The sequence below is a fragment of the Pyrus communis genome, chromosome 10 (assembly GCF_041283825.1).
Source record: "Pyrus communis isolate YQ-2024b chromosome 10, ASM4128382v1, whole genome shotgun sequence".
Lineage (NCBI taxonomy): Eukaryota > Viridiplantae > Streptophyta > Magnoliopsida > Rosales > Rosaceae > Pyrus > Pyrus communis.
In genome coordinates, this window is record NC_142574.1 from 31,707,062 (window position 1) to 31,732,628 (window position 25,567).

At 39.0% G+C, this 25,567-nt stretch overlaps 2 protein-coding genes and 1 long non-coding RNA gene across 4 annotated transcripts in view; all 3 read right to left on the minus strand.

The window, feature by feature from the left end:
- Nucleotides 1-139: 139 nt before the first annotated feature.
- LOC148693911 (uncharacterized) lies at nt 140-2,227 on the minus strand. The gene is made up of 3 exons (XR_015952120.1): nt 1,647-2,227; nt 939-1,479; nt 140-271 (listed from the first exon to the last, which is right to left on the minus strand). It is a non-coding gene; the product is annotated as an uncharacterized LOC148693911 (long non-coding RNA).
- An 883-nt stretch (nt 2,228-3,110) lies between these two features.
- Nucleotides 3,111-25,567, minus strand: part of LOC137727838 (cysteine-rich receptor-like protein kinase 25) — a 34,390-nt gene continuing 11,933 nt past the window's right edge. The window contains exons 1-8 of one of the 2 annotated variants that reach the window (XM_068466673.2): nt 20,951-21,087; nt 5,260-6,153; nt 5,040-5,174; nt 4,777-4,898; nt 4,419-4,629; nt 4,068-4,305; nt 3,743-3,893; nt 3,111-3,634 (exon numbers count right to left, since the gene is read on the minus strand). In XM_068466673.2, the coding sequence (XP_068322774.2) occupies nt 3,299-3,634; nt 3,743-3,893; nt 4,068-4,305; nt 4,419-4,629; nt 4,777-4,898; nt 5,040-5,174; nt 5,260-6,103 (2,037 nt within the window). In that variant the 5' untranslated portion in view covers nt 6,104-6,153; nt 20,951-21,087 and the 3' untranslated portion in view covers nt 3,111-3,298. Of the gene's footprint in view, nt 3,635-3,742; nt 3,894-4,067; nt 4,306-4,418; nt 4,630-4,776; nt 4,899-5,039; nt 5,175-5,259; nt 6,286-20,950; nt 21,088-25,567 lie in introns of those variants that run through there. The other variant, XM_088678290.1, reaches the window with a different exon arrangement.
- On the minus strand, nt 21,815-25,135 carry LOC137727837 (cysteine-rich receptor-like protein kinase 15). The gene is made up of 7 exons (XM_068466672.2): nt 24,221-25,135; nt 23,607-23,750; nt 23,373-23,494; nt 23,010-23,220; nt 22,684-22,921; nt 22,408-22,558; nt 21,815-22,325 (listed from the first exon to the last, which is right to left on the minus strand). Exons 1-7 carry the CDS (start codon nt 25,026-25,028, stop codon nt 21,996-21,998), a joined length of 2,004 nt encoding a protein of 667 aa, XP_068322773.2. The 5' UTR covers nt 25,029-25,135; the 3' UTR covers nt 21,815-21,995.

Genomic DNA, 25,567 nt, shown 5'->3' on the forward strand with positions numbered 1-25,567 from the left:
ATCACCACCACCCATCTCATACAACCACCATGTCAATCCTCCCCTCCCACTGGAGCAACCACCTCCATCTCCTTCATCCTCACAGCCACTCTTTCATCCCTAATCCCCATCCCACCCCAAACCACCCCCCCTCCTCCAATCTCTGAGGCACGCTCCAATCCCAATCAGAAAATTACCTCCACAAACTCGCTCTCCTGAAACTGGCCGTTCAAGCAACGACCCAAACAACAACGGCTGCAACTCGCAGCCATGACCTCCAAACCCTCACACGCTTCACTCCACAACCCACAGTCGAGGAAGATGTTTAGTCTTTTTTTTTTTTTTTTTTTTTTTTTTTTAAATAAATAGGGTAAATTATTATAATATTTTAAATGCATAAAAAATTATTTTTTTACCACATGACACAAATTTGGCAACCAAGTCAGCACAAATGTGGACCTCATATTTGTCGGTTTACTTAACGAATATTCTAACGGATGTACGAAATTGAAATAAAATGATAAGTAAATGTATGAAACTGAAATGTTTTAAGGATGTTGTAAGGAATTGAAATCGACTCCAAACCTAAGTGGGTAAAATGTAATTTACCCAAAATAAAAGTAACTAAGCTCCCAATAGTATAATCCATCAGAAAAATTACAAACATGCACATGCTTAAGGACCATGAGAAAGAAGCAGGGTAGTTCCAGTAAAATGAAAGCAATGACCACAAAAGTAGGAAAATGAAGATGCAAAAAATGCAGAAAACCACCAAATACACATTCAATTTGGTTTGTCCAGAACCAAGAATAAGGCATACTTTTCCACAATTGTACAAATTTGGATTTAATCGAAGGCCACCAGAGTGGTAGTAGATATTCTGCGTAACAGAGTTCCCAGTTAGACCAAAGATGTAAACAGATATAAATCAATTCTAGGCGTTCAAAATTATCACATACCGGTGGCACATTGGGATAGTCACTGGGGAAGCAAACATCAAAGAAGAAGAGACCATCATGGTAAGGAGTAGCCTCCGCCCCAACAATTACAGCTCTCACACGATCCATTCTTGTCTCATAAGCTCTAACAAATATTGTAACAGTGGATGTCAATGAAAAGGGGGCTAAGCACACCTAAGTTTCTATAGTACAAACACCAATCCAACAACTATATTCCATATATTCTCAACTCCAACTTTCAGTACAAAACCAAATTAATTACAACAGTCAGCATCATGTAATGGTCAGTGCAAAATATTTGATAAAAATTAATAGGCTAAGTATGGGAAAACTTCACTACCATTAATTCAAAACAGTTATTTAAAAGGAAATTCAAAATAAAAAAACAAAAGAACTCGCCTGGCAAATTCTTCTCCAGGATCTTCCACTCTTCCTGAATTCTCTTTGCCACAGACAGAATCGTCGGAGCTTGGGAACCGAATCCGTTGTTCGGAACTGCCGCGGAAGTGACCGATGATCAGGACCACGTCATCTCAAGCGGCTGCGGGCGAAGCAAGGTTGAGATAAACAACAAAGAACCATAAAGATTTGATCTTTATTAATTTAGTGAAAAACCCAATTCATATAAAACAAAAGTTTCCACCAAGCACAGAAATATCATATAAAAGAAATTAAAAAAAATTGAAGAAACAGAGGTAAGAACAATACCAAATCCGACGCTTTTGAGCTTCAAATCTGTGCGAACACTTCCATAGCTTGAAGGGGTGCAGAGAAAAATGGGTTTAAAAAGCAGGGAAGAAAGTGCCAGAAGCTAAAACCCCACTAATCATTTTTTACTTCAGATTCTCAGATTCTGTCACTTTGTCGTTGTTTCTCCCCTTTTCTTGTCAGCTCTAAACAAAACAAATATCTTCTGGGTTCTCTTTCTCTCTCTGCAATTCCCACGTCCAGCTCCCTCTCCTCTGTCTCTGACATCCCCCTCTCCCTCAGAGTCTTACCCCCGTTTCGACCCATCCCCTCAATCCCGACACCAACCCTTGATTTGAGGAGAAAAAAATCAACCCTTCCCTCATTGCCATCCCACGCCCATCTCCCTCTCTCTGTCTCTGCAACCTATGCTTTTTGGCAGTATCTATCAGTCCTCTCTCACTCTCTCACTCTCTCTCTCTCACGGCATGGTCTCACTGACTCCCACCGTGGCTCAGAAAGAAAGGAATGAAAGTCTGTCTAACCCATCCAATCTGTTCGATACTCAAGAGACAAAACTTACCATCGCCCGCCTGTCTGCCTTGCAATGCCCTCACCATCAATCCCAATCAGTCCCAACAACTAAGATGACAAAAGTATCCTCCAAACTTTTGACCCCGGCCGTTCGATCTTTAACCCTGGATGGGCATTCCCATCATTTGAACAACCAAAGGGCCGGCCTCATCAACAATTGAGGTAAGCCCAGCAAACACAGCCCAAATCCCAGCCGCAAAAGCAGTGGCAGAGAGACTCAATGGTACTTTCGTAAATAAAATGAAATTCGATCCAAAACACTGTTCATTTGAACAGTGCAATTGAAATCCCTTCTTTAGACTAGAGTAATACGGAGAGATCGAGAAAGAGAGAGATGATCAAACGGGCAAAGACTTGCAGTCAAGGGCAAAACCTAAAACTCATTGCTTGGGCCAATCTTATTGGGCTGGTTTGATGATTTGGCTCATCGTTCTTTTTTTTGTTGGAGCCAAAATTTTGCTCATGGATGGACAAGGCATGCCTAGCTACCTTTCTCCGTCAAGATGCTGCTAACCGGCTTGTGTTTTGGCTTGATATATGCCTGGCTAGTTTGATTAATAATTAAGGCTCAACAACTATTACGATCTGGACAACTTTCTACTTCAATGTCGAATTGGCTTAAATAATACCCTAAAACCGGCTCTTAAGAAGCTTACGGTGCGGTGAAATGTTTTGAAAACCGGGTTTATGATGGTTTTCTAAGCAATCCACAAAACTGAAAATAAGAGTAACTATTAGCGCACAGTTTTTGTGAAAAATGTGATCGTTGGCCTTTTCACTAGAGATATTTTTTATAAGCATTACGGAAAATGTTATAAGTACTTCAAAATGTTGAACATCATTTAACAATCTTGCAGTGCAGAGGAATTTAAAAAGAAAAAAGAAAAAAAATAGGTCTAATGAAGGTTTTTATAGGAATTTGCAAACCGACCAAACACTTTGAGTGCACTTTCAAAGTTTAGTTTTATTCTAGCAAGCACTATAAAAAATACAATGCCTAAAAGGCTAGCAAAACCAACACAAATCTCAAAACTTCTGGACTCCGATCCTGCAAGATTGATCACACTTTGCTCGATTTACTATCGAGGGAATAGTTCAGTAATCGATGCCTCATTAACAGATAATGACAATGAGTTGCTAGCAGGTTGATCAGATGAGCTACAAGTCATTGGTGGCATGTTCGGATCTGTCCTACTGTGCAGGAAAAATGCTGGCTTTTGAGGTGATGGCATACTCAAAGAGGAACTGCTTAGCATGAGAAGTATCTTTTGCATTTTCGGTCTTTGATCTGGATCTTCCTGAACACAGAGTAACCCAATATGGAGACATCTAATTACTTCACTTCTTGAATATGAATCTCTTAGATTTACGTCCAGCAATTCTAAGGGCATCCCGACCCTCCAATGTCTCCAAGCCTGCAAAAAAAATTAAAGACTCATTCAAATGTTGCAACAAAAATGTTTTCAACACTTTTAATAGAATTAACTAAGAAATGCACATCACAATCTTCAACTTATACTCACATGGCTCAAGAGGTCTTCGCCGTTGTCTGAGTTATAGAAATTAGTGTTCTTCTTGCCAGTTACAATCTCTAAGATCAAGACACCGAGACTGTACACATCAGACTTCACAGAGAACTGTCCGTTCATCGCATATTCGGGAGCCATATAACCACTATAAACCAGCAACATCAGTAAATGTTAGTTCGAATAAGGTATGAGGAGATGAATTTTTGAGTTGTTAATTTGGTATCTTTTCTTTTCAGTAATTACATTTTAGGTTGAGAATTAAATCAATCAACTTTTCAAATAGATTATGTGACCATAAACGAAGTTTTGTACTGCTTACTATGTTCCCACAATCCTTCTTGTGTTTCCTTGAGTTTGATCAACTCTAAATATTCTTGCCATACCAAAATCAGCAATTTTTGGGTTCATTTCCCCATCTAACAATACATTACTCGCTTTAAGATCGCGATGTATGATTTTAAGCCGTGAATCATGATGGAGATAGAGAATCCCTCGAGCAATCCCGTTGATAATCTTGTATCTGCTTGGCCAGTCCAAAGTCACTTGATTCCCGGAGTCTATGTAGACATTTGAAAACAAAGATTTTCCTTGGTTTGTTACAAATCCAAGTGTAATAAAATAGCATACGATATCACACATGATACCTAAATCTGATTAGAAGGGTACATACCATATAGAAAGTGGTCAAGGCTTTTGTTCTGCACAAATTCGTAAATAAGTATCTTTTCTGCACCTTCGGAGCAAAATCCTAATATCCTCACTAAATTTCTGTGTTGAAGCTTAGCTACCAAAACAACCTCATTCTTAAACTCCTCACCGCCTTGCCCGGATCCCCTAGACAACCTCTTCACGGCTACTTGTTGCCCATCAGGAAGTGTGCCCTGAAAACATTTTAACCAGTCATTACAAGCATCAAATTGAGATTTCATGACATCAACTTATCACATTGCTCTAGCCAACTTAGCTACGCCCAGCTCTGGAACTGTGGCATATTAAAGTCATAAAATTTGCTATGTGAAAATCACAACCTTGTAGACCTCACCAAAGCCACCCTTCCCTAGCTTGTTATGAACAGAGAATTTGTTTGTGGCTGCTTCAATTGTACCAAAACTAAACTGCAATGACTCGACAGCATTTATTTCCTTCCCCACTGCGTACACAATCAAGAACAGAAATTTATTAATCTTGATTTAGTAAAATAATGAGAATGATCCAGAATCAAATCGTTTAGGAGACGAAATTATATAATTTCACTGGATCGGGAAAAGAATATATAAACTTTTATATTTACCATCTTGTTCTTGTATCACATTGTACTTTTTCATCGCTCTTCTTCTAAAGACAAGGCAGCCTATCAAGGAAAGCAATATGGCAATTGAAACAACAATCACCACTATGATCCATGATGAGATTTGTTCATCATTTCCTAAACAAAATAATATTCTTTTTAGTACACAAATGTATGTGTAAAAATTCTAAACACTTAACTGCCTCGTATAAAATAAATTTACCTTGAGACCTTGGTACTGAGCCTGGAAGCTGAGGTGGAGGAGGAAGAGGTGGTGGTGTTGTCGGAGGTGTGGAAGTGTCAAGGTTATAAAATGGAAAGGATTCATATCTAATAGTACAACTAGGAAACAGAACTCTTCCCCCTTTCCTCCCATCACAGCATTCCGGTAAAAGTTCAATAGCTCCGCGAAGACACTGATCACAATCGGTGCTTGATAGGTCAGGCGTGCACTGCACAAGGCTGTACAGCTGCTGAAGCGCATCATAGTTTTCTTGTTTCACTGCAAACTTTTTAGCACCGGTCTGTGCATTTGCAGCTACCGGCACCACGCCAGTGACAGTTTCAGCCACCAGTTGGTTAAACCGATTTGGTTCTGTAGCATTATACGGGTTCCAGAAATAAACAGAAGGGCTTTCATTCATTTTTCGGAAGAAAGACACGTTTCCGTAGCGTAACATGCACTCATCGTACCATAACAGTGTCACTTTTCTGAAGGGGCAGTACTTTTGAACTGCTTCTGTGGCCGCTGTAGTAACACAATCTTGGCACGTGTTGGATGTGAGATCGCCGCGACATAGAAAAGCACCGTAAACTGCAGAGTTAGAGTCCTGAGAGCTGCTGGTGGTGTAGTAGTATCCGGTGTCAATTGTTGCATTGGAGGTAAGAGAAGAGAGGAGAAGATTAAGGTTTGAATGGTAGGTGCTGTTTTGAGTGAAAGTGGTTGTGCTGTTACAGACATGGTGGGTGTAAGCTGGGGCAGCTTCACTAGTACGGCTGAGGCTAAGAAAGCCGATTAACACAAGAGTCGTGAACACATTGAGATTGATGGAAAGCATTGTGATCATATATCACTTCCTTGTACGCACCCTGTGTACATAAGAAAGGTTTAGGTGAGCTGATGGACCTTTAACCCGCGTTTTACGGTTTCTTCGTCATCGCCTTCTTCTCTTGGTTTTTCAAAGTGATCTGTTCATGATTGAAATGTAGCCATGAATTGACAGGAGTGTTTTGAACCGGCAGACAAGTTCTGTCCTACGAGTTGAGTCGTCTGGAAATTTTAGCCACAGAGATTTGCCTTTTTTCCTTCTCCTCAAATATTCAACAATTACATCTTTGATTTTTTTTTTTTCTTTTCTTCTTACAAGGCTACAACTACTTCAACCATTGCTTTCAAGACTTTCTTAGTCTTCAGCGTCTTGGAAAAGGTTCCTCCTTTGTGGGTCTCGGTTGAAGCTTCTTTGATTACCTACCCCTTTACGTTTTTGTCGCACAAAATAAATTTACAACGTACTAAAATAATTATGGATTTGCAGAAAAATACACAATCTTCCTTTTCTGATCTATGTACGTCTATACGTTATAAATAATACATGAAGAAAAAAAAGAACTACAATTTGATGAAGATGCTTGAAAATGATCAGAGTATCAAAATATTTAATTCGGTTATTACAGGCTGAATGACTCACTAAACCATGTCAATCACATTACGTGGAAAATCAAGATAATGAAGAAACTCATAATTCGGATTACGCTAGCAAATTGTACATGTGCGTTGCTATGGGTTTGAAACATTGTTGAAGATGTAGAAAATCTCGAAAATGGGTCAAATTGTAGTGTTCATATATATATATATCGGGTGTTCCTTACCATCATAAATTACATGACAAAAATTATGGAGCTGGTACGCCATCCTCGGGTGTGGTTTTCAATAGCTATGGCCCAATCTCAAAGAGAGTTTTATGTTTACAACTGCACAAAGTTCAAAAAAATGAAGTTTTGTTCCACTGAAGACACCCAAATTTGTAACTGTGTAAATGGCGCCTTCTTCGTTATGTATGTCACCACTGAACCAAAAATCAAAAGAAGAAAAAAATTAAAACAGAAATTGATTAATGAAATCACCTTAAATTGCATATGAATCACCATAGGTTCAGGTTCTTGCATCATTAGTTTTTGTATTCCACCCATCTAAATACAATTGCCTATTCTTTCCCATGATGTCAGTCCTGTCATAGTTGAATATACGCTTGACATGTATTCAATGTCTAACGAACGATTACCACGTGATAAAATGATAACATGAAAGAGTGTCCCCTAAAGCACTCCCGACAACCTCACCCCAAGGCTCCCTTTCCGACCTAACCCCTTGCATACACCTAAAACTTAAAACTCAATTTCAGTCCCGTCATTGTTGAATATACACTTATCATGTATTCAACGTCTAATAAACGATTACCATGTGATAAAATGATTACACAAAAGAATCTCTCCCCTAAAGCCATCCTAACATCCTATTTACCATTGGTTCAATAAATTAACAGCCAACTACACTTAGTGCAGAAGACATTTAAACTATGTTCTCCGCGGACAGCTGAAATTAAAAGGCATGCAAGTGAAAAATGCATAGCAACATATAATAGGATCAAAACAAACTATTGTAAAAAGATAAAAGCAAGCTAACTATTCTCCATGATGAAAAACTAAAGACGACTTGAAGAGAAGAGGAGAAACTAACCTTCAGAAATAGTCAAATGAATGCAGTCAAATGCTTCGTGGCACTGTCTGTGGAAGCACTCAAAGTTTCAAAGAAAACACATTTATTTATGTCTTTGAGGGAAATCAAATTACCCAACAGAAATTTGTTAATCAAAGGCTTTAACCTCATATTGGATATCAAAGCAGAAACATGTAAAAGAGCTGTGACATACCTGTGGAGCTCTTGAGCATGGAAAGGCTCTGGTTTTTTTTTTTTTTTTTTTTTTTTTTTTAAACAACGGAAAATAAAATAAGAAACCCGCTGAAAAACTCGAAAATCCTCTTTCGAAAAACTGGACATCAACTTACCACTGATTCACCTAAAACCGTAACAAATAGAGGCATGCAAATGGTGGTTTTTGTTCCTGAGATGAAGGGGAGACAATAGTAAAATTCAACACAAAACCAAAATCACAAGGAGGTATATTAAGCTGGCAAAAGTATTTACATGATAGGATTTCACAAATTTTAAGTTAGATGGGAAGTTCATGAATGTTTGAGAATAATCAGTGGGCAACGTGAAACTCGTCATGTTCTTTTGGTGTTGGCACCTAGACTGATACTTGAAACTTGTCATGTTTGGCCGCTTGACAACAGTAACATCATGCATGCAACATGCTCACGAACAGAGTCCTAAAAAAGAAAATAAATTCAGGATTATTCATGACTTCAGTTTTTGACAGATCAACAGCTTGTTGCATGATCAGAAATTCTGAGTCACAGCCATGGCCACATCTCCCACATACTCCTTTTCTTTGTTTCCAAATCAAGGAAACAGAGATCATTTCAAGAGTTCTAGGAATTCAATTTCTTTTATAATAATTATAAAAGAACTACATTTCTAACCTCCAATTCACTGATAAAATTTCAGTTTCTTCGATCACAATTTAGTGGTAAATTTCAGTTTCAGTAAATAAAGCAATCAAGTTTCAGAAATATGTATTGAAACCTTCAATTCCCAATTCCAAAGGCTCCAAGTTTCCAAATAAATTTGTAAAAAGATTCCTCAGCATCATTGTAGCTGGTACTTATGCATTTTATGGGCAATATCACAGAGCATCAGCCAAAGAACAGTAAATAGGGTTTACGGACAATATTTCCAATTTCCAAAATTAAGATTACTTTGTTGTGAATTATGCGTTTCCAAATTGATTCCAACCCAATATTCCCAATTTCCCGGTACCCCAACACATCTATCAAACCCTAATTGAAACTTGTGCTCTAATCAGGCGAACAAAGAACCTCCCCGATTCATTTTATTTTCCAATTTAAAGATCATAACTTTGAATAAATCAAAATTGAGATTACCTTCGTGTGAATTCGCGTTTGAGGTTGAGGAAGCTGCTCTGATTCACGTCTGAAAATTCAAACCCCAACCAAACTTGTAGGTTCTAGGGAGATGATGTTGTGAAAAGCACGTCAGTTTCCAAAAAAAAAAAAATTAACAGTCGGACGCATGAAAGAGAAGGTAAAGATAAACAATTAAATTGAAAAACAAAACGTTGATAGAGAGATGAGAATGGACCTTGGAATCCAGGAAATGCGGAGGAATTCAGACCGAGGTTCGCTTGGAGAAGGAGCAGATGGATAGGTGGTTGGTGGAGTCTTCCTCCAGGGAAAGACAGAGCTGCTGCTTTTGTCTGCAGAAAGTTTTGACTGCTACTGAACTCCATCGGGAAGCAAGAAGTGCGGGAGGAAACGAGAGTGCGATCCCACGTGTCAATAGGATTGTGGCAGAAATGTGATAACACAAATTTAGCAATCGGTATAACAATGCCCTATCAACAGTATTTCAGTTGTGTTTTCTCTTAGTATACTAGAAAATATGCCCGCGTGTTGCTGCGGGACTTGAATGCACCAGCCTTAACTGTATGAATAAGACACATTTAACCTGAATAAATTAAACATAACCATGAATGAACAGAGGAATAGATGAGTGAAAAAGGTCAGTAAGATAAGCAACTTGATTTTTATATACATTCAACATAGCTAATATGAAAAGACATTGTACAATTAACAGGACAATTCTTGATTACAAAAGATGTGGTTGCAAAAAATCCTCTGTTTCCATAAGAAACAGAAGCAACATTCAACCAATTTACATGATAAGTACCGTAAATTGGCATCGCAACAAAAGGGGATCGACTAAACCAGGTTGAATCAGAGAACTACTTCAAAGTTCAGATAGAAGTAAAAAATCAAATGAGCTACAGGCTTAAGGTCATAACCACAAATGAATGAAGGGCTATTAAGTTAAACATTTAGAAATAACCGTCGGTCCCTAGCTATTATGCATGCCACTAATAAAAGGAGGGATCACCATTTATTAAGGTAACCGGAATTCACCAATACCAGGATATTTCCAACCATGCCGTTCAGGATAAGAAGGATACCATAGCTCTCCACACGGACCTAATCCAACTTCAATTTCTGATATCATTCCTTCCTCAAAAATCTCATCAAATTCAACTTTGAAGGTCCTCATGTAGTCGAAGTAAACCTGCATTGGTTCCATTATAATATAACAGAATAGAAACTCTCAGCATTAAACAGTAAGAATGCATAGGGTCTGATTCTTAGAGCATACAAAAGGAAAATTCTCCCATTTTCATCCGAGTCTCACCGATTAAAACTTTCACCCAAAAAAACACTCTCTGATTAAACGAAAACTCCAAAACCAATTCAATGGTTGATTCAACAGGTTTATACTAGAAAGAAAACATCGATACAGTATGGATACCTAGTCTTTTTTTGGTGGAAAAGAATCTTGTTTTATACCAGTTGGAAAACAATGCCTTTGTTTGATACAATCTGGTCTTGGTTAAAATCTAGTATCATTTACAGAAAGAGGAAAAAAGTAGTAGTAATATACCCATAATACGCTGCAACATGCTTGCATTTCTCCGCACCAAGTGTGGTTAATCATGTCAGCATCCAGAATCACAACCTTGGGCCTGATAAATAAAGCCAACTAGATACTCGAGATCAAAAAAGGTGAAACTACATGCAGAGAACTAAAAATAAGATAGAAGTCAGTTCCTTGCAAAACCAACAATTGCATTTACCAAAAAATGAAATAAAAATAAAACCCAACAACCAAAAAAGAGGAGCATGTGCAATAGCAGTCATGTAAGAGTTCAGTTCGAAATTTCAGATTAACCCATTACATCATTTCTATAAAAAAATATTCCAATTATGGCATTATCATTGAGCAAAATAAACATGTTTGCAGAAAAACAAATCTTACGAAAATGGTGTGTGGATTTATAGTTAACCAAAGCATTGATTATAAAACTGACATCTAACTGATCAAAAGAATAATCTTCACATTGATAACATACAAATGCAAAGGTGATATCAAGTTTTTCAACTGCTTCCCCCCCCAAAAAAAAAAAAACACCATTTATAACTTCTAAGTGGTCTTGCTAACTACACCTTAGGTTAAGTCCCAAACTTACAATATTTGGATGTATGATAGTGAAACTGTAACATTGTTCTTTGCATCCAACATTAATTCCTTGAAATATATGTAGTAATACTTGGATCATCTACTTTTATCTCAAGGATTACCACAACTGAGTCTTTCAAATTTTATATTCTCCATTACTTCCCAGCCAGAAGAAGAAGAAAAAATAGGAAACTACACACATTTGATAACAGAAACAGAGATCACTTCCAGAACCTGTTGGGATAAAAATGGCATCACACTGCCGGATAAAACACAAATGTTTGTGGCTACCAATACAATATGTGGAAATATATATACCAGCCCAAGCATCCTTACAGTATATAAGCACATAACTAACATTTTTCTCTGACTTGACCATATGTTTTTTCAAAAATGATGCTCCAAAGCACTAATCCGGCACAACTTGCACCCACACCAAACACCAATCCAATACTTTATCTTCGTACAATTGTCTCACGATCACATAATTGTTAATTCATAACACCAACCAACCCATGTTACTGGTACAAAATATAATCACCTACACCTAATCATCTTATATTAAGAAGACATCATACAATAACAATGAATGTTTTACACTGTGCAAGTGAAGCAGCTTTCATTTGCCAATTTCTCAAGTGATAATGCAAGCTCCATTGCTGGATAAAAAAATAAGGACTGAGAAGACATCAAATCCAATGCAGACAGCAGATAAAATTGAACCCAAAGGGCAAAAGCCTTCTCTAACAAATAGATACATATAAAGAGTCATTTGGGATATAGATATGGGTGTACCTAGAAGAATAGAGACGCACTGAGTCGGAGAGAGTAAAGAGAGATAGTTGAATTTCAGAGGAATACTGGACGACGACGAACCGCACAGCCATAGCTGTTGGCGGCGGTGATTCCGCTGCGAGAGACAGTTTAAAAAAAAAAGTATTCAATAAATCTTACAAAACTATAATAATTCAGTCATGAGCTTCGAATCATTGGCATTTCAATTTTAAGATAGTATTAACTATTTACAAAATTAGAAGCAGCTGATGGCATAGCATACCGGTTTCAAGCATGCTAAAGTTGGACATAATCTTCGGTATGTAGAGGTGTTTTCTTTTCTGAATCTTTCTTGCAACAGATCACAGCTGGTTTCTACAAATTTTGAAAACCGAAGCTGTTAGTATGGATGTCTGTTAAATTTAATCACATAACAGTAGGACGTATAAGAAAACAAAGTGAAGGCGCATATATAATCCATGTTTCCCTCTTTTTCATCTACTCTATCAGATAAATGTGAGTGCTATGTTTCCCTCTTTTTCATATACTCTATCAGATAAATGTGAGTGCTAAATGAGTGCATTTAAATCAAAAAGAGTTGACAGAGGCATAATTGGAGAAAGAAAAGGCCTTTATATCAATAAAAAAAAATGCTTCATAGTTGGACATAGAAAATGAAGAAAATGATTGGATGAAACAAAGAAAGGCCCTTACAATTTTGACAGAGGCATTCTCAGCAAGTTAAAAAAACAGAGGCATTCCCAAACAGAAGATACAATATGCAGTAAAAGGAAAATATTACCTGAGGAGGAAAAATAAAAAGCAAAAAGTAAAAAAATTGTAAACCTCAGTAGCAACATAGAATGCATATGAATGAAGCATTTTTTTTTTCAAATGAAAACTTGTAAGAAAATAAGAAAACCAAGTGAATAATACTTGAATCAAGAAAGTCCCCAACGCAGCACAGGGGGGCATCTTCACTAATAGCACCAATCCAGAACTTTAAAGCAGCACAGTCCAACAAAAGCAAATCCATATACAGCTGAACAATTATCCGCCTCATGAGGTGAACAAACATCCTTTCCAGCAGATACTCGTACATGCTTACCCTAACTTTTCTCATGACCTGGTTAAAAAAATAATAGCAATCATGACTAAGAAAAAGGGAGTCAAGTTTTGAAATATTTCTAAAGATGTTATAAGAATGAGCCCAAAATAAAGATTTCAAAGTGCACAAAGTTCATGCAGAAGTGAAATTCTCTTAATCTCAAAACAACATCTCTGCTGTAAATAATGGTGAAGCCTGTAGCCCAAAATTAGTAGTAGGATTCTAGGCATCAATCCATCAACTATCGAACGTTACGCAATCTACATAAACCGATAGAGAAAAAATCCTTTCGAAGATCTTGGCTAATCGTCTGATTCCTAAATTCTCAAGTCCGGAATTGGTTTCTCAATATCGTCCTATCAGCTTATGCAACTTCTCGTTTTAAATCCTTTCGAAGATCTTGGCTATGTTAACCGAAGTCAATCTGCAGTTTCATCAACTCCATGATTTGAGGAGTTTGTTTAGTTTGAAAGTGTTATCTGATTACCACTCCTTGTTTGTAGGAGATAGGGTTTAGATTTTCTGTTTTGTATTTTTGAATTTCAAATCCCCTTGTAATTAGGGTTTTCAAACCCTCTGATGTAATCATGGACAGCTTATAAATACAAAGCATCCCATAGTTAAATGGGTATGCAAACAAGTGAAAAACCTGTGTTCTTAAGTTTTATATGGTCTCTAGAGCCTTTTTTGTCTAACGACAAAGATCCTAACCTGTTATTCTTTCCATCATCGCTTCCATGGCTGAAAACAATGTCCCTGCTATCAACCCTAACCCCCAAACCACCACCTTTCAACCCTTTTCCATTGTCGTCAATATCAAACTTGATAGAACCAACTACCCACTGTGGTTGGCTCAAATTCTCCTTATTTTAAAAAGCCGAGACTTGATGGGGTATGTTGATGGCACCTTGGTGTGTCCCCCAAAACATGTTGCTGGTTTGACAACCGTGAATCCTGCGTACACAACGTGGGTGCAACAGGATCAAATGATCCTCAGATGGATTAATGGATCTCTGACTGCGTCTGTCTTGTCTGTGGTGGCAAGCAAAAGAACTGCTCGAGCTACTTGGGAAGCTCTGGAGCAAAGGTATGCATCCACGTCCCAGAATCGTATTTTGTTTCTCATGAATGAATTGTTGCAGACCAAAAAAGGTGATCTCTCTGTGGCGGATTACCTTGATCGCACGAATGCGATTCCTGACAATCTTGCTCTTGATGGGCAACCTGTGAGTGATGACGAACTGGTCCAGATTGTGTTGAATAATCTTGGACCAGCGTATGAGATGACTGTGAGCACTGCACAAGCTCGTGACAACCCTATCACTTATCCTGCCCTTGAATCCTTGTTGTTGACAACAGAAAGGAGACTGGTGGAACACAATGTCCCGTTGGTTGAAGGAGCCAATGTTAATGCCTTCGTGGCTTCTCAAGGACGTGGGGGTGGTCGTTCTCGTGGTGGTGGACGCGGGAACTACTCAAATCGTGGTGGTGCTCAACGAGGTCCCAATCCTCGCCATTACAATGCTTCGCAGAATAACCAAGGTACTGGCGAAAGGTTTGTTTCTTGTGGTGATAGAATTGTGTGTCAAATATGTGGCAAACCAGGTTATCCTGCGTTGGATTGCTACCAGCGCATGAACACTGCTTTTGAAGGCCGCATTTCGGCCAAACGACTCTCGGCAATGACTTCTTCACCAATTACTCTTAACAAACAGCAGAATGGTTCTTGGCTCCTCGACACAGGAGCCAATGCACGCATTACTCCTGACATTTAGAATCTGGCCGATCCCAAAGAGTATCACGGGAATGAAGGAGTAGGAGGTGTAGGTAATCACACGGGTATCTCAATTGCACATTATGGTTTAAGTCAACTTAATACTAAATATTGCTCATTTGTTTTACGTGACATTCTTCATTGCCCAATTGCCTCCACTAATATCCTTTCTGCTCATCAGTTTACCCTAGATAATGATTGTTACTTACTCATTTTTCCACATGTTTTCCTTGTTAAGGACCTCAAGACACGGAAGACGCTTTTCTGAGGGAGATGTGAGAATGGGTTGTACCCATTTCCAAATGGCAGTGGCTGTCTCAAGCATTGTGTTACTGCATGTGTGGGAGTTCGAGTGTCGGTTCAAAAGTGGCATGCACGTCTTGGCCATCCTGCAAAACCAATAATAAAGTTTTTAATTTCAAATAAATTGGTACCAATTCATGGTACCTCTGATGTACGCTTTTGTGAGTCATGTCCTATAGGTAAAAGTACTAAATTACCTTTCCAATTGTCCGAGTCTAGGTCTCAATTTCCTTTGCAACTTATTCATTCAGATGTGTGGTGTTCTCCAATTCGTTCTAACGAAGGTTTTCGTTATTATTTGTTGTTTGTGGATGATTATTCGTGATATTCATGGATTTTTCCCATGAAACAAAAATCTGAAGTCTTTGTGATATTTGTGAAATTTAAAGCCAAAGTTGAAAATATGTTTAATCAATCCATAAAAACTCTTCAATGTGATGAAGGTGGTGAATATAAGAATCATTCTTTCCAAAGGTTTCTTGATATTCATGGTATTTCCCAACGTTTTTCTTGCCCTAAACATCCTGAACAAAATGGTTTAGCTGAACGAAAACATCGACATATTGTCGAAACTGCCATGGTTATGCTTGCTCAGTCTTTCATGTCAACTACGTTTTGGTTTGATGCATGCTCAACTGCCACATATCTAATAAACCGATTACCTACTCGTGTATTATTTGATACATCTCCGTTTGAGAAATTATTTCAAAGAAAACCCAATTATGAGTTTTTGAAGGTGTTTGCTTGCCGTTGCTTTCCATGGCTAACACTATACACGCAAAATAAGTTACAACCAAAATCAAAGTCATGTGTTTTTCTTGGATATTCTTTGAACCATCAAGGATACAGATGCTTGGACATGACCACAAGACGAGTTTATTTGTCTTGCCATGTTCTATTCGACGAGGACTCATTCCCTTTTAAGGGACTCATATCTTCTTCTGACAGTATCGACGAACAAGGTAACAATTTTTTACCTCATATATTACCTAACTTTCCGTTACCCACTACTCCTCCAGAGAATCCTACTTTCATTACTATTGATCCACTCCCACAAATCCCTTCTGCCCCGAGCCTTACACCAGCCATAGAATCCTATCCTGATGTAACTTCTCCGCAACATACACCATCAACGGTTGAACCTCTATCCCAGCTCAATCCACCTTTAGAACCTAACCTGTCTATAGGACCCTCACTACCATCAAATGAGCAAGTTTTAGTAAATGAGCATCGTGTGCAACCCACTGTCCCTAGTGATACTGGACATTCTATGACTACACGGTCTAAATCAGGGGTTCTAAAACCAAATCCAAAATATGCTATGCATGCTGCACTTGATAACTCTATTGTTAAGCCTACATGTTTTAGTCAGGCAGTCAAACATCAGGCGTGGAGGGAAGTTATGACGCAGGAGTTTAATGCACTACAAAGAAGTGGAACTTGGAGCTTAGTTTCGTACAATTCTACAATGAATGTGCTACCAAACAAATGGGTGTTTAAAATTAAACGTCACGCTGATGGCACTATTGAGTGTCATAAAGCTCGATTAGTGGCCAATGGTTTTCATCAGAAAGCTGGTGTGGATTACACCGAGACTTTCAGCCCTGTGGTAAAGCATAGCACCATTCGACTCGTGTTGAGTCTTGCTGTGTCAAAGAAGTGGCCTGTACGCCAACTTGATGTGCAGAATGCGTTTCTGCATGGATACTTAAATGAACATGTTTACATGAGACAATCATCAGGCTTCGTTGACAACCAGTTTCCTTATCATGTCTGTAAGCTACATCGATCTCTTTACGGTCTCAAACAAGCGCCTAGGGCTTGGTTTCAACGGTTCTCTGATTTCTTGTTTTAACTAGGGTTTGAGGAATCTACGTGTGATTACAGCCTTTTTGTGTTTGACAAACAGGGTGTATATATTATTCTGTTAATTTATGTCGACGACATTCTTATCACAGGGAACAATCCACGACAGATGGCTCATTTGATTCAGAAACTTGGTAGTTTGTTTTTAATGAAAGATTTGGGACCGCTCAGTTATTTCTTAGGCATTGAAGTGAAGTATAATGGTGATGCCATGCATCTTTGTCAGTCTAAATATGCACTGGATCTCCTCACTCGCACAAAATTCACAGATGCCAAACCTATTCTACTCCCGTGTCGTCTGGTCAGAAACTGAGTGCTCATATTGGCGATCCTTACGTCAATCCAGAGATGTATCGCAGTGTTGTGGGGGCGCTTCAGTACAATCACACGACCTGATCTGTCCTATGCTTTGAATCAAGTGTGCCAGTTTATGCATTCCTCGAAAAACACCCACTGGATGGCAGTCAAGAGAATTCTTCGGTATCTAAAGGCTACTTATAATCATGGCTTACTGTACCAACCAGGAACTGCTACGTTGACAGCTTATTCGGATGCAGATTACGCTGGCAACCCTGATACTCGTCATTCTACGGGTGGTTTCTGTGTTTATTTGGGTTCTAACTTTGTATCCTGGAGTTCAAAGAAACAGAAGACAGTTTCACGCTCGAGTGCAGAAGCGGAGTATCAGCAGTTAGCTTATACTGCTGCAGAATTATCCTGGTTAAGGTCTCTCTATAAAGATCTTCATTTAAATTTGGTTCCACCAACCATTTGGTGTGACAACATTTCTTCAATTGCCCTGGCGTCCAATCCATTCTTCCACTCACGCACTAAGCATTTGGAGGTCGACTACCATTATGTTCATGAGAAGGTGGTTCGTAAGCAGCTCGTGGTAAGTTATGTGTGTTCTCAAGACCAGTTTGCTGACATTTTTACTAAAGGCCTCTCTTATTCACGATTTAAGTTTCTTGTCTCCAAGCTTCCAGTTGTTCCCCCACTTGTTCGCTTGTGGGGGGCTGTTAACCGAAGTCAATTTGCAGTTTCATCAACTCCATGATTTGAGGAGTTTGTTTAGTTTGAAAGTGTCATCTGATTACCACTCCTTGTTTGTAGGAGATAGGGTTTAGATTTTCTGTTTTGTATTTTTGAATTTCAAATCCCCTTGTAATTAGTGTTTTCAAACCCTCTGATGTAATCATGAACAACTTATAAATACAATGCATCCCATAGTTAAATGGGCATTCAAACAAGTGAAAAACCTGTGTTCTTAAGTTTTATAGGCTAATCGTCTGAAGCCGTTGTTGTCCGGTTTAATCTCTCCCATGCAGAATGCTTTTGTTATGGATAAGCAAATCCAGGATAATATTGGAACTGCTCACGAATTGTTTCACTTTCTGAAGCTAAGAAAAGCTAAGTGGAAGTATGAACTGGGTATTAAACTTGATATGCATGAGGCATATGATCATGTCGAATGAGATTTCTTAGAAGCTTTTTTGATAAAGTTGGGCTTTTGTCAGGGTTAGACCAATTTGATCATGAACTGTGTGAGTTATGTGGAATTTGCGGTGTTGTTGGATGGTCAACCTGGACATCCATTCACCCCTTCCAAGGGAATACGGCAAGGAATACCCTTTATCTCCTTACTTATTCCTCTTGGTGAGTGATGTTTTATCCCGGCTTATCCAGCGTGGTGTTGATGGGGGGGCTGATTAATGGTGTTCATATGAATCTTACGGGTCCTACCATATCGCGTTTGTTCTTTGTGGATGTCACATTAATTTTCCTCCAGGCTAATCGACAGAACTGTGATAATATCATGCATATTCTTAACATATATTGCTTAGCCTCGGGGCAACAGATTAGTCTTCACAAGTCCAGTGTGTATTTCAGTCGTAATGTTCCTCCACATTTGCGAACTCAACTTAGCTCCATTCTGGGAATGCCTTCGGTTTCTGATCCGGGGGAATATCTTAACCTGCCGGCCATTTGGGGGATATCTAAAAGACAAAGCCTTGTTTTATGTAAAAGGGAAAGTTCTTGGAAAGATTCAAGGATGGAAACAATCATCTCTATCTCTTGCTGGTAAAGAAGTTCTTATTAAAGCTGTGATACAGGCCATTCCATCCTACCCTATGAATCTGTTTAAATTCCCGACTGCAGTGTGCAAAGACCTAGACTCCCTTGCTGCTCGCTTTTGGTGGGGTGCTGCTGACGGTAAAATGAGGATACATTGGATGAGCTGGGATAAGCTGGGTCGACCTAAATGTGAGAGGGGTTAGGATTTCGGAATTTCCAGGACTTTGATGATGCTTTGCTGGTTAAACAATGTTGGAGACTTATTCAAAATCCCACCTCCATGTGGGCTCGGATGCTTAAGGCTAGATATTTTCCTTACTCGTCATTCTTTGATGCTAAACTTGGAAGTCGTGCCTCGTGGGCTTGGGCTAGCCTTCTGGTGGGCCGGGATATCCTCAAGGCTGGTGCCTATTGGCAAATTCTCAATGGCAAGGCTACTAGACTGTGGATTGATAGGTGGTTGCCGTATATCCCTCTTGGTCATCCGGTTCCCCGAAGTAATACTCATATTACTTTGAACACAAAGGTTTCTTCTCTTATATGCCAAAATACCAGATCTTGGGACATTGACTTCTTACGGCCGTTCATTTCGGAGGAGGAGATCAAAGTTATTCTTGCCACCACGCAGGGAACTTTATCTAATCAAGATCGATTGATTTGGACAGTAGAGAAAAATGGTAAGTATTCAGTTTAATCAGGTTATCACTGGATTCACTCTATAAGGCGAAGTACGGGAGCTTCAATATCTACGGATACTCTGCTTTGGAAGGCAATCTGGATATTTATTTTCTATTGTCATCATGGCCCATTGTGTGACATCCCACATCGCCCAGGGGAATGATCCTTATATGTATATTCCCATCCCTACCTAGCACGAGGCCTTTTGGGAGCTCACTGGCTTCGGGTTCCGTAGGAACTCCGAAGTTAAGCGAGAAGGGGGCTAGAGCAATCCCATGATGGGTGACCCACTGGGAAGTTGCTCGTGAGTTCCCAAAAACAAAACCGTGAGGGAATGGTAAGCCCAAAGCGGACAATATCGTGCTACGGTGGTGGAGTGGGCCCGGGAAGTGATCCACCCCGGGCCGGGATGTGACAATTTGGTATCAGAACCTAACCCTGGTCGTGGTGTGCCGACGAGGACGTCAGGCCCCTAAGGGGGATGGATTGTGACATCCCACATCGCCCAGGGGAGTGATCATTATATGTATATTCCCATCCCTACTTAGCACGAGGCCTTTTGGGAGCTCACTGGTTTCGGGTTCCGTAGGAACTCTGAAGTTAAGCGAGAATGGGGTTAGAGCAATCCCATAATAGGTGACCCACTGGGAAGTTGCTCGTGAGTTCCCAAAAACAAAACCGTGAGGGAATGGTAAGCCCAAAGCGGTCAATATCGTGCTACGGTGGTGGAGCGGGCCCGGGAAGTGATCCACCCCGGGCCGGGATGTGACACATTGAGTGTTACATTTGGCCAATTGAGAGATGTAGCCCCACTTAATAGGAGCACTACAATGACTTTTTACATTAAAAAAATCAATTATGGTGCTATTCATTTTATCCTTTATTTTGTCCTTATAATTAAAACTCAAAATTTTCAAACTATTTTCATTAGTTTTCCTTAAAAACAAAGGTGATTTTAGAGAGATTAAACTAAATAATATGGTTGTTGATAATTGAATTATGTTGATTAACACGCTTATTTTTTATTGGTGACATGTCTTTTAGTTTTAAAATTTAGTCACTCTAATATTATCTTTTGATTAAGCCCACCTTGTACTTATCTTATGTATGTAAGAATGGTTTAGGTCAGCTGATATACCTATAACTCGTGTTTGACGGTTTCTTCGTCTTCTTCTTCTTCTTTTGGTTTTTCAAAGTGATATGTTCATGAATGAAATGTAGCCAAGAATTGACAGGAGTGTTTGAACTGGCAGACAAGTTTTCTCCTAAGAGTTGAGTTGACCGGAAATTTCAACCAAATTTTCCTTGCCTTTTTTTCCTCCTCAAATATTCAACAATTACATCTTTGATTTTTTTTTTCCTTCTTTCATATTACAAGGCTACTATTCTTAAACTTGAACTTGGGTATAACGGGGCCGAAAATGTCTTGACCAACCGACCTAATCAACTTCTGCTATTGAACACGTTCAATTAATGCTTTCTAGACTTCTTTAGTCTTTAGAATCTTAGAAAAGGTTCCTCCTTTGTGGGTATGGGTTGAATCTCCTTTGATTACATGGTCTGGATTGAATCTTCTCTGGTTACCTACCCCTTTAAATTTTTGTGTCACATAATAAATTTACAATGTACTAAAATAATTATGGATTTGCATAAAAGAACATAATCTTCGTTTTCTGCTCTATGTAGGTCTATACGTTGTAAATAATACATGAAAAAAGTAGAATGTAAAATTTGAGAAAGATGCTTAAAAATGATGGTTAAGTTAATGAGTATCAAAATGTTTAATTCGGTTATTATAGACTAAAGGACTTACTAAACCATGTCAATCACGTTATGTGGAAAATCAAGACATTGAAGAAATTCAAAATACATATTACACTTGCATCTTTGATGTTTTCAATCCTAACAATGGTCGATCATCGTAGGAAACGAAATTCAAGTTTTATGTTTTCTAACAAATAAATATAAACAAATACGAACAATTCGAGCACCTCCAAAAGTTTATGTGATTTATTATCATATAAACAGAAATTCCACGTATAAATTCTAAGTGCACAACGTTCATCTTTTTAAGGATGGATGATACCATGTTGGTGCATTTTGTTATTGTCTAGAGAAGGTTGTATATATAAGCAGATATTACAATCCGTAACAGTATTAACTTATCTATTCACACTATCTAGGGTATACTTGAGTGATAGATCCTTCATAAACAGACGGAGATGACTTGTTGATAGATTGAGAGGAGTCCAGTGTTGCCTCTGACATGTTTCCTACTGCTCTACTTCGGAGGAAAAATGCTGGTTGTTGAGGTAATGGCATAGTAACAGAGTAGCTATTGAGCATGAGAATTATTGATTGCGTTGTAGGCCTGTCAGCTGGATTTTCCTGAAGACAAAGTAAGCCGATGTGGATGCATTTGATTACTTCAGTCCTCGAATAAGAGTTTCTCAGACATGGATCCAACAATTCCAAAGGTGTCCCGTCTCTCCATAACTTCCAAGCCTGCATAATATTCAAAAGTTTAATTCATGATGCTATGTCAATGCAGGAGAACAGAACACTACACTTTTCATTTTAAGCTTACATGGCTCATGAGGTCCTCAGCTGGATCCGTCTTAAAGAAGTAACTGTTCTTCTTGCCACTGACGATTTCTAGCACTAAAACACCGAAACTATACAGATCGGACTTGACAGAAAAATGTCCGTGCATTGCATACTCGGGAGACATATAACCACTACAAGGAGCATAAAAATCAATATAGAAATTATAACAAAGATGTAACGTGAAAACATTTCAGATTCAATTCGATAATTGCAAAACAAAAGTGGTTGTGAGAAAAGAATGAAATAGGTAACTTACAATGTTCCAACAATTCTATTTGTGTCTGCTTGAGTTTGATCAACCCCAAAGATCCTGGCCATGCCAAAATCAGATATTTTTGAATGCATCTCCCCATCTAACAATATATTGCTGGCTTTGAGATCACGATGTATAATTCTAAGTCGGGAATCTTCATGTAGGTACATGATTCCTCGAGCAATTCCTGAAATAATCTGGAAACGTCTTGACCAATCCAATTGTCCTTGTTTCTCAGGGTCTGCAAACCATAAAATCCAGTTATTATCGACACATATAGTACTGCTATTGCAATAGGGAAAGACAATCAGATGTTTGACTGCACAAACCAAATAGGAAATAATCAAGGCTTTTGTTGGGCATATATTCATAAACAAGAATCTTTTCTTCGCCTTCCAAGCAAAATCCCAAGAGCCTAACCAAATTTCGGTGCTGAAGCTTGGCCACCAATACCATCTCGTTCTTAAACTCTTCCGCGCCTTGGCCAGAGTCCCTTGATAACCTCTTCACAGCTACTTCTTGACCGTTTGAAAGTATTCCCTGCGAGAAAACATCAATCAAACAATGGAATGTGCACTCATGGCATTCACGGACAGCTTCTGAGGCTCCAAAATTATTCAGATTTTGCATGCACAAAAGTTCGAACTTTGCAGACCTGAAGGAGCACTCATATCATATACTGATTAACATACCTTGTAAACTTGACCGAAACCACCTTCGCCCAACTTGTGATCATCGGAGAAATCGCTCGTGGCTGCTTGGATGGTAGCAAAATCAAATTGCAAAGACTCGACAGTAGTAATGTCATTCTCACCTGCACAAGCAACCAAGCCATGGAAGCACAATGTTTATAGACGAGGAATAAATGAAAGGAGAATCAATGAGAATAAACAAAAGGAGAAGTGGAGAAGGATATATTTTTCTACCGCTTGGTTCGTCTGCTGCTGCTTCATTGTACTTGTATTTTGCTCTCCTAATTATGCAGCAGTAACCCACAACAAAAAGTAGCACAGATACAGATATTGGTACAGCAATGGCAAGAATTGTACTAGTTGGGGTTTTGCTTTTTCCTGCAAAATAAACAAAAAATATTGAGAAATGGGTAAAATCAGCAGCCACAGCACAACACCATATTCCCCTGTTCCAAAGTCCACAATAGCTATCAATTACCTAACAAACTAATCTGATAATACAATAATCACTTGATCGGGGCTTCTAAAAAGGTTAGAACCGTTTTTGTGACAATTCGCTTTTCCGACAACATTTGGGAGAAAAACTTAAACTACATAATAGAAGCACTTTTCGAAGAAGTACATGCCTAGAAGCACTAATTAGAGTTTTAATGAAAGCATTTCAAGCAAAAATGCTTATAAGCAGACGCGTCAGTCACGGTTATACCCTTTATACTCAACTCAAATTTGAACCCCTTTTTTTTTGTATGATATCGCTCGAAAAAAATTTCAACGAATTGATATTTGCTTAAACTTTAAAGTTGTCAACTTTAAAAATTAAATTTGATTTGAAGAATTGGTCACTTCACCTTTAGGCGGAGAAGGAGGCGGCCCTGGTGCAGGCTCAGGTGCTGACGTGGCGTTCTGGGCGTAGAAGGGGTAGACTTCGTACCTAACATTACAACTGGGATACGCGAATCGTCCTCCGATTCTCCCATAACAGTAACTCGGAAGTTCGCCTATGGTCCCCTGAAGACAGCGGTTGCAATCCGTTGCCGACAGGTCCTGCGTGCACTGCGCGAGGCTGTACACCGAAATCAACCCATTAACATTTGCCCGATTCGTCCCGAACTTGTCGGGGTCTCCGACAGCCTCACCGGCCGCCTGGTTCACACTCGCCGCTACGACCTCGTTGAACCGAATCGGGTCGGTGGCGTTCACCGTGTTCCGCATGTAAAAGCTGGGCGAATCGGTGACGTTGGAGAAGAATGACTCGTTGGAGTAGCGTAGCATGCAGTCGTCGTACCAGATCACCACCTGTTTTTCTACGGGGCAGCGTTGTCGGGCCAAAGCGGTTGCGTTGGCTACACAGATTTTACAAACGTCGGTGCCCACGACGTCGCCGCGGCAGAGGAAGAGGCCGTAGACGGCGTTGTTTGTGGTTTGGACGGTGACGTTGTAGAAGCCCGTGGAGGAGCGGTTGGCGTTGGACGAGAGGTTGAAGAGGAGGCGGTTGAGGTTGGACTGGAAGGTGGAGTTTGGGGTGAAGGTGGTGGTGTTTGGGCAGACGGAGAGAAGGAATACTGCTTCCGTACTGATGAGAAAGCTGGGCAGAGTAAAAATGGAGAAAATCAAAACAAGGGTAGTCATGTTTTTCATATTTTGATGATTGATCATAAAATCATAGGTTTTTATATTGAGTATCAACAAAAGCAATGCAGGGGTGGCAGCTTGACTTTCAGTCTTGACTCTTGAGTGTTTGCCAGAAGAGTTTCTCTCATACAACCCAAATTTTACGTATTAAAAGTTGATAATTTAATTATTACTTAAACATTAACGTATTCATTCTTATTGGTGACACATTATTTAGTTTATAAATTTAATTTTTCTAACATTACCTATAAAAGTTGGCAATTCAGGTGGGTTCAAAGGACAATATTAGTGAGATCAAGTTTATAAACTAAAAAATATGTTACTAATAAGAAATTAACATATTAATTAACATAATTTAACCATTAACAATCACATCATTTAATTTAAAAAAATTAATTTAAAATTTGAATCTCTCTAACATCACCGACTTTTTTCATTTGTTGTTTCGTATTAAATGTGAGTTGGTGTTGAAGCTATCTCAGTGGGTCATTTTCTTTATCATCAAATTCATAGTAAAAGCAAACAAGGGGAGAGATAAAAATAAAAAATAGTAGTTTGAAGCA

What these genes read in the sequence shown, in the direction of transcription:
- LOC137727837 (XM_068466672.2), bottom strand. Translation starts at nt 25,028, where the DNA reads ATGATCAATCATCAAAATATGAAAAACATGACTACCCTTGTTTTGATT. An exon ending in GTTTCGGTCAAGTTTACAAG is followed by an intron (nt 23,221 to 23,372) that starts GTATGTTAATCA and finishes GTTTTCTCGCAG; the next exon opens with GGAATACTTTCAAACGGTCA. An exon ending in AATAGAATTGTTGGAACATT is followed by an intron (nt 22,559 to 22,683) that starts GTAAGTTACCTA and finishes TGCTCCTTGTAG; the next exon opens with TGGTTATATGTCTCCCGAGT.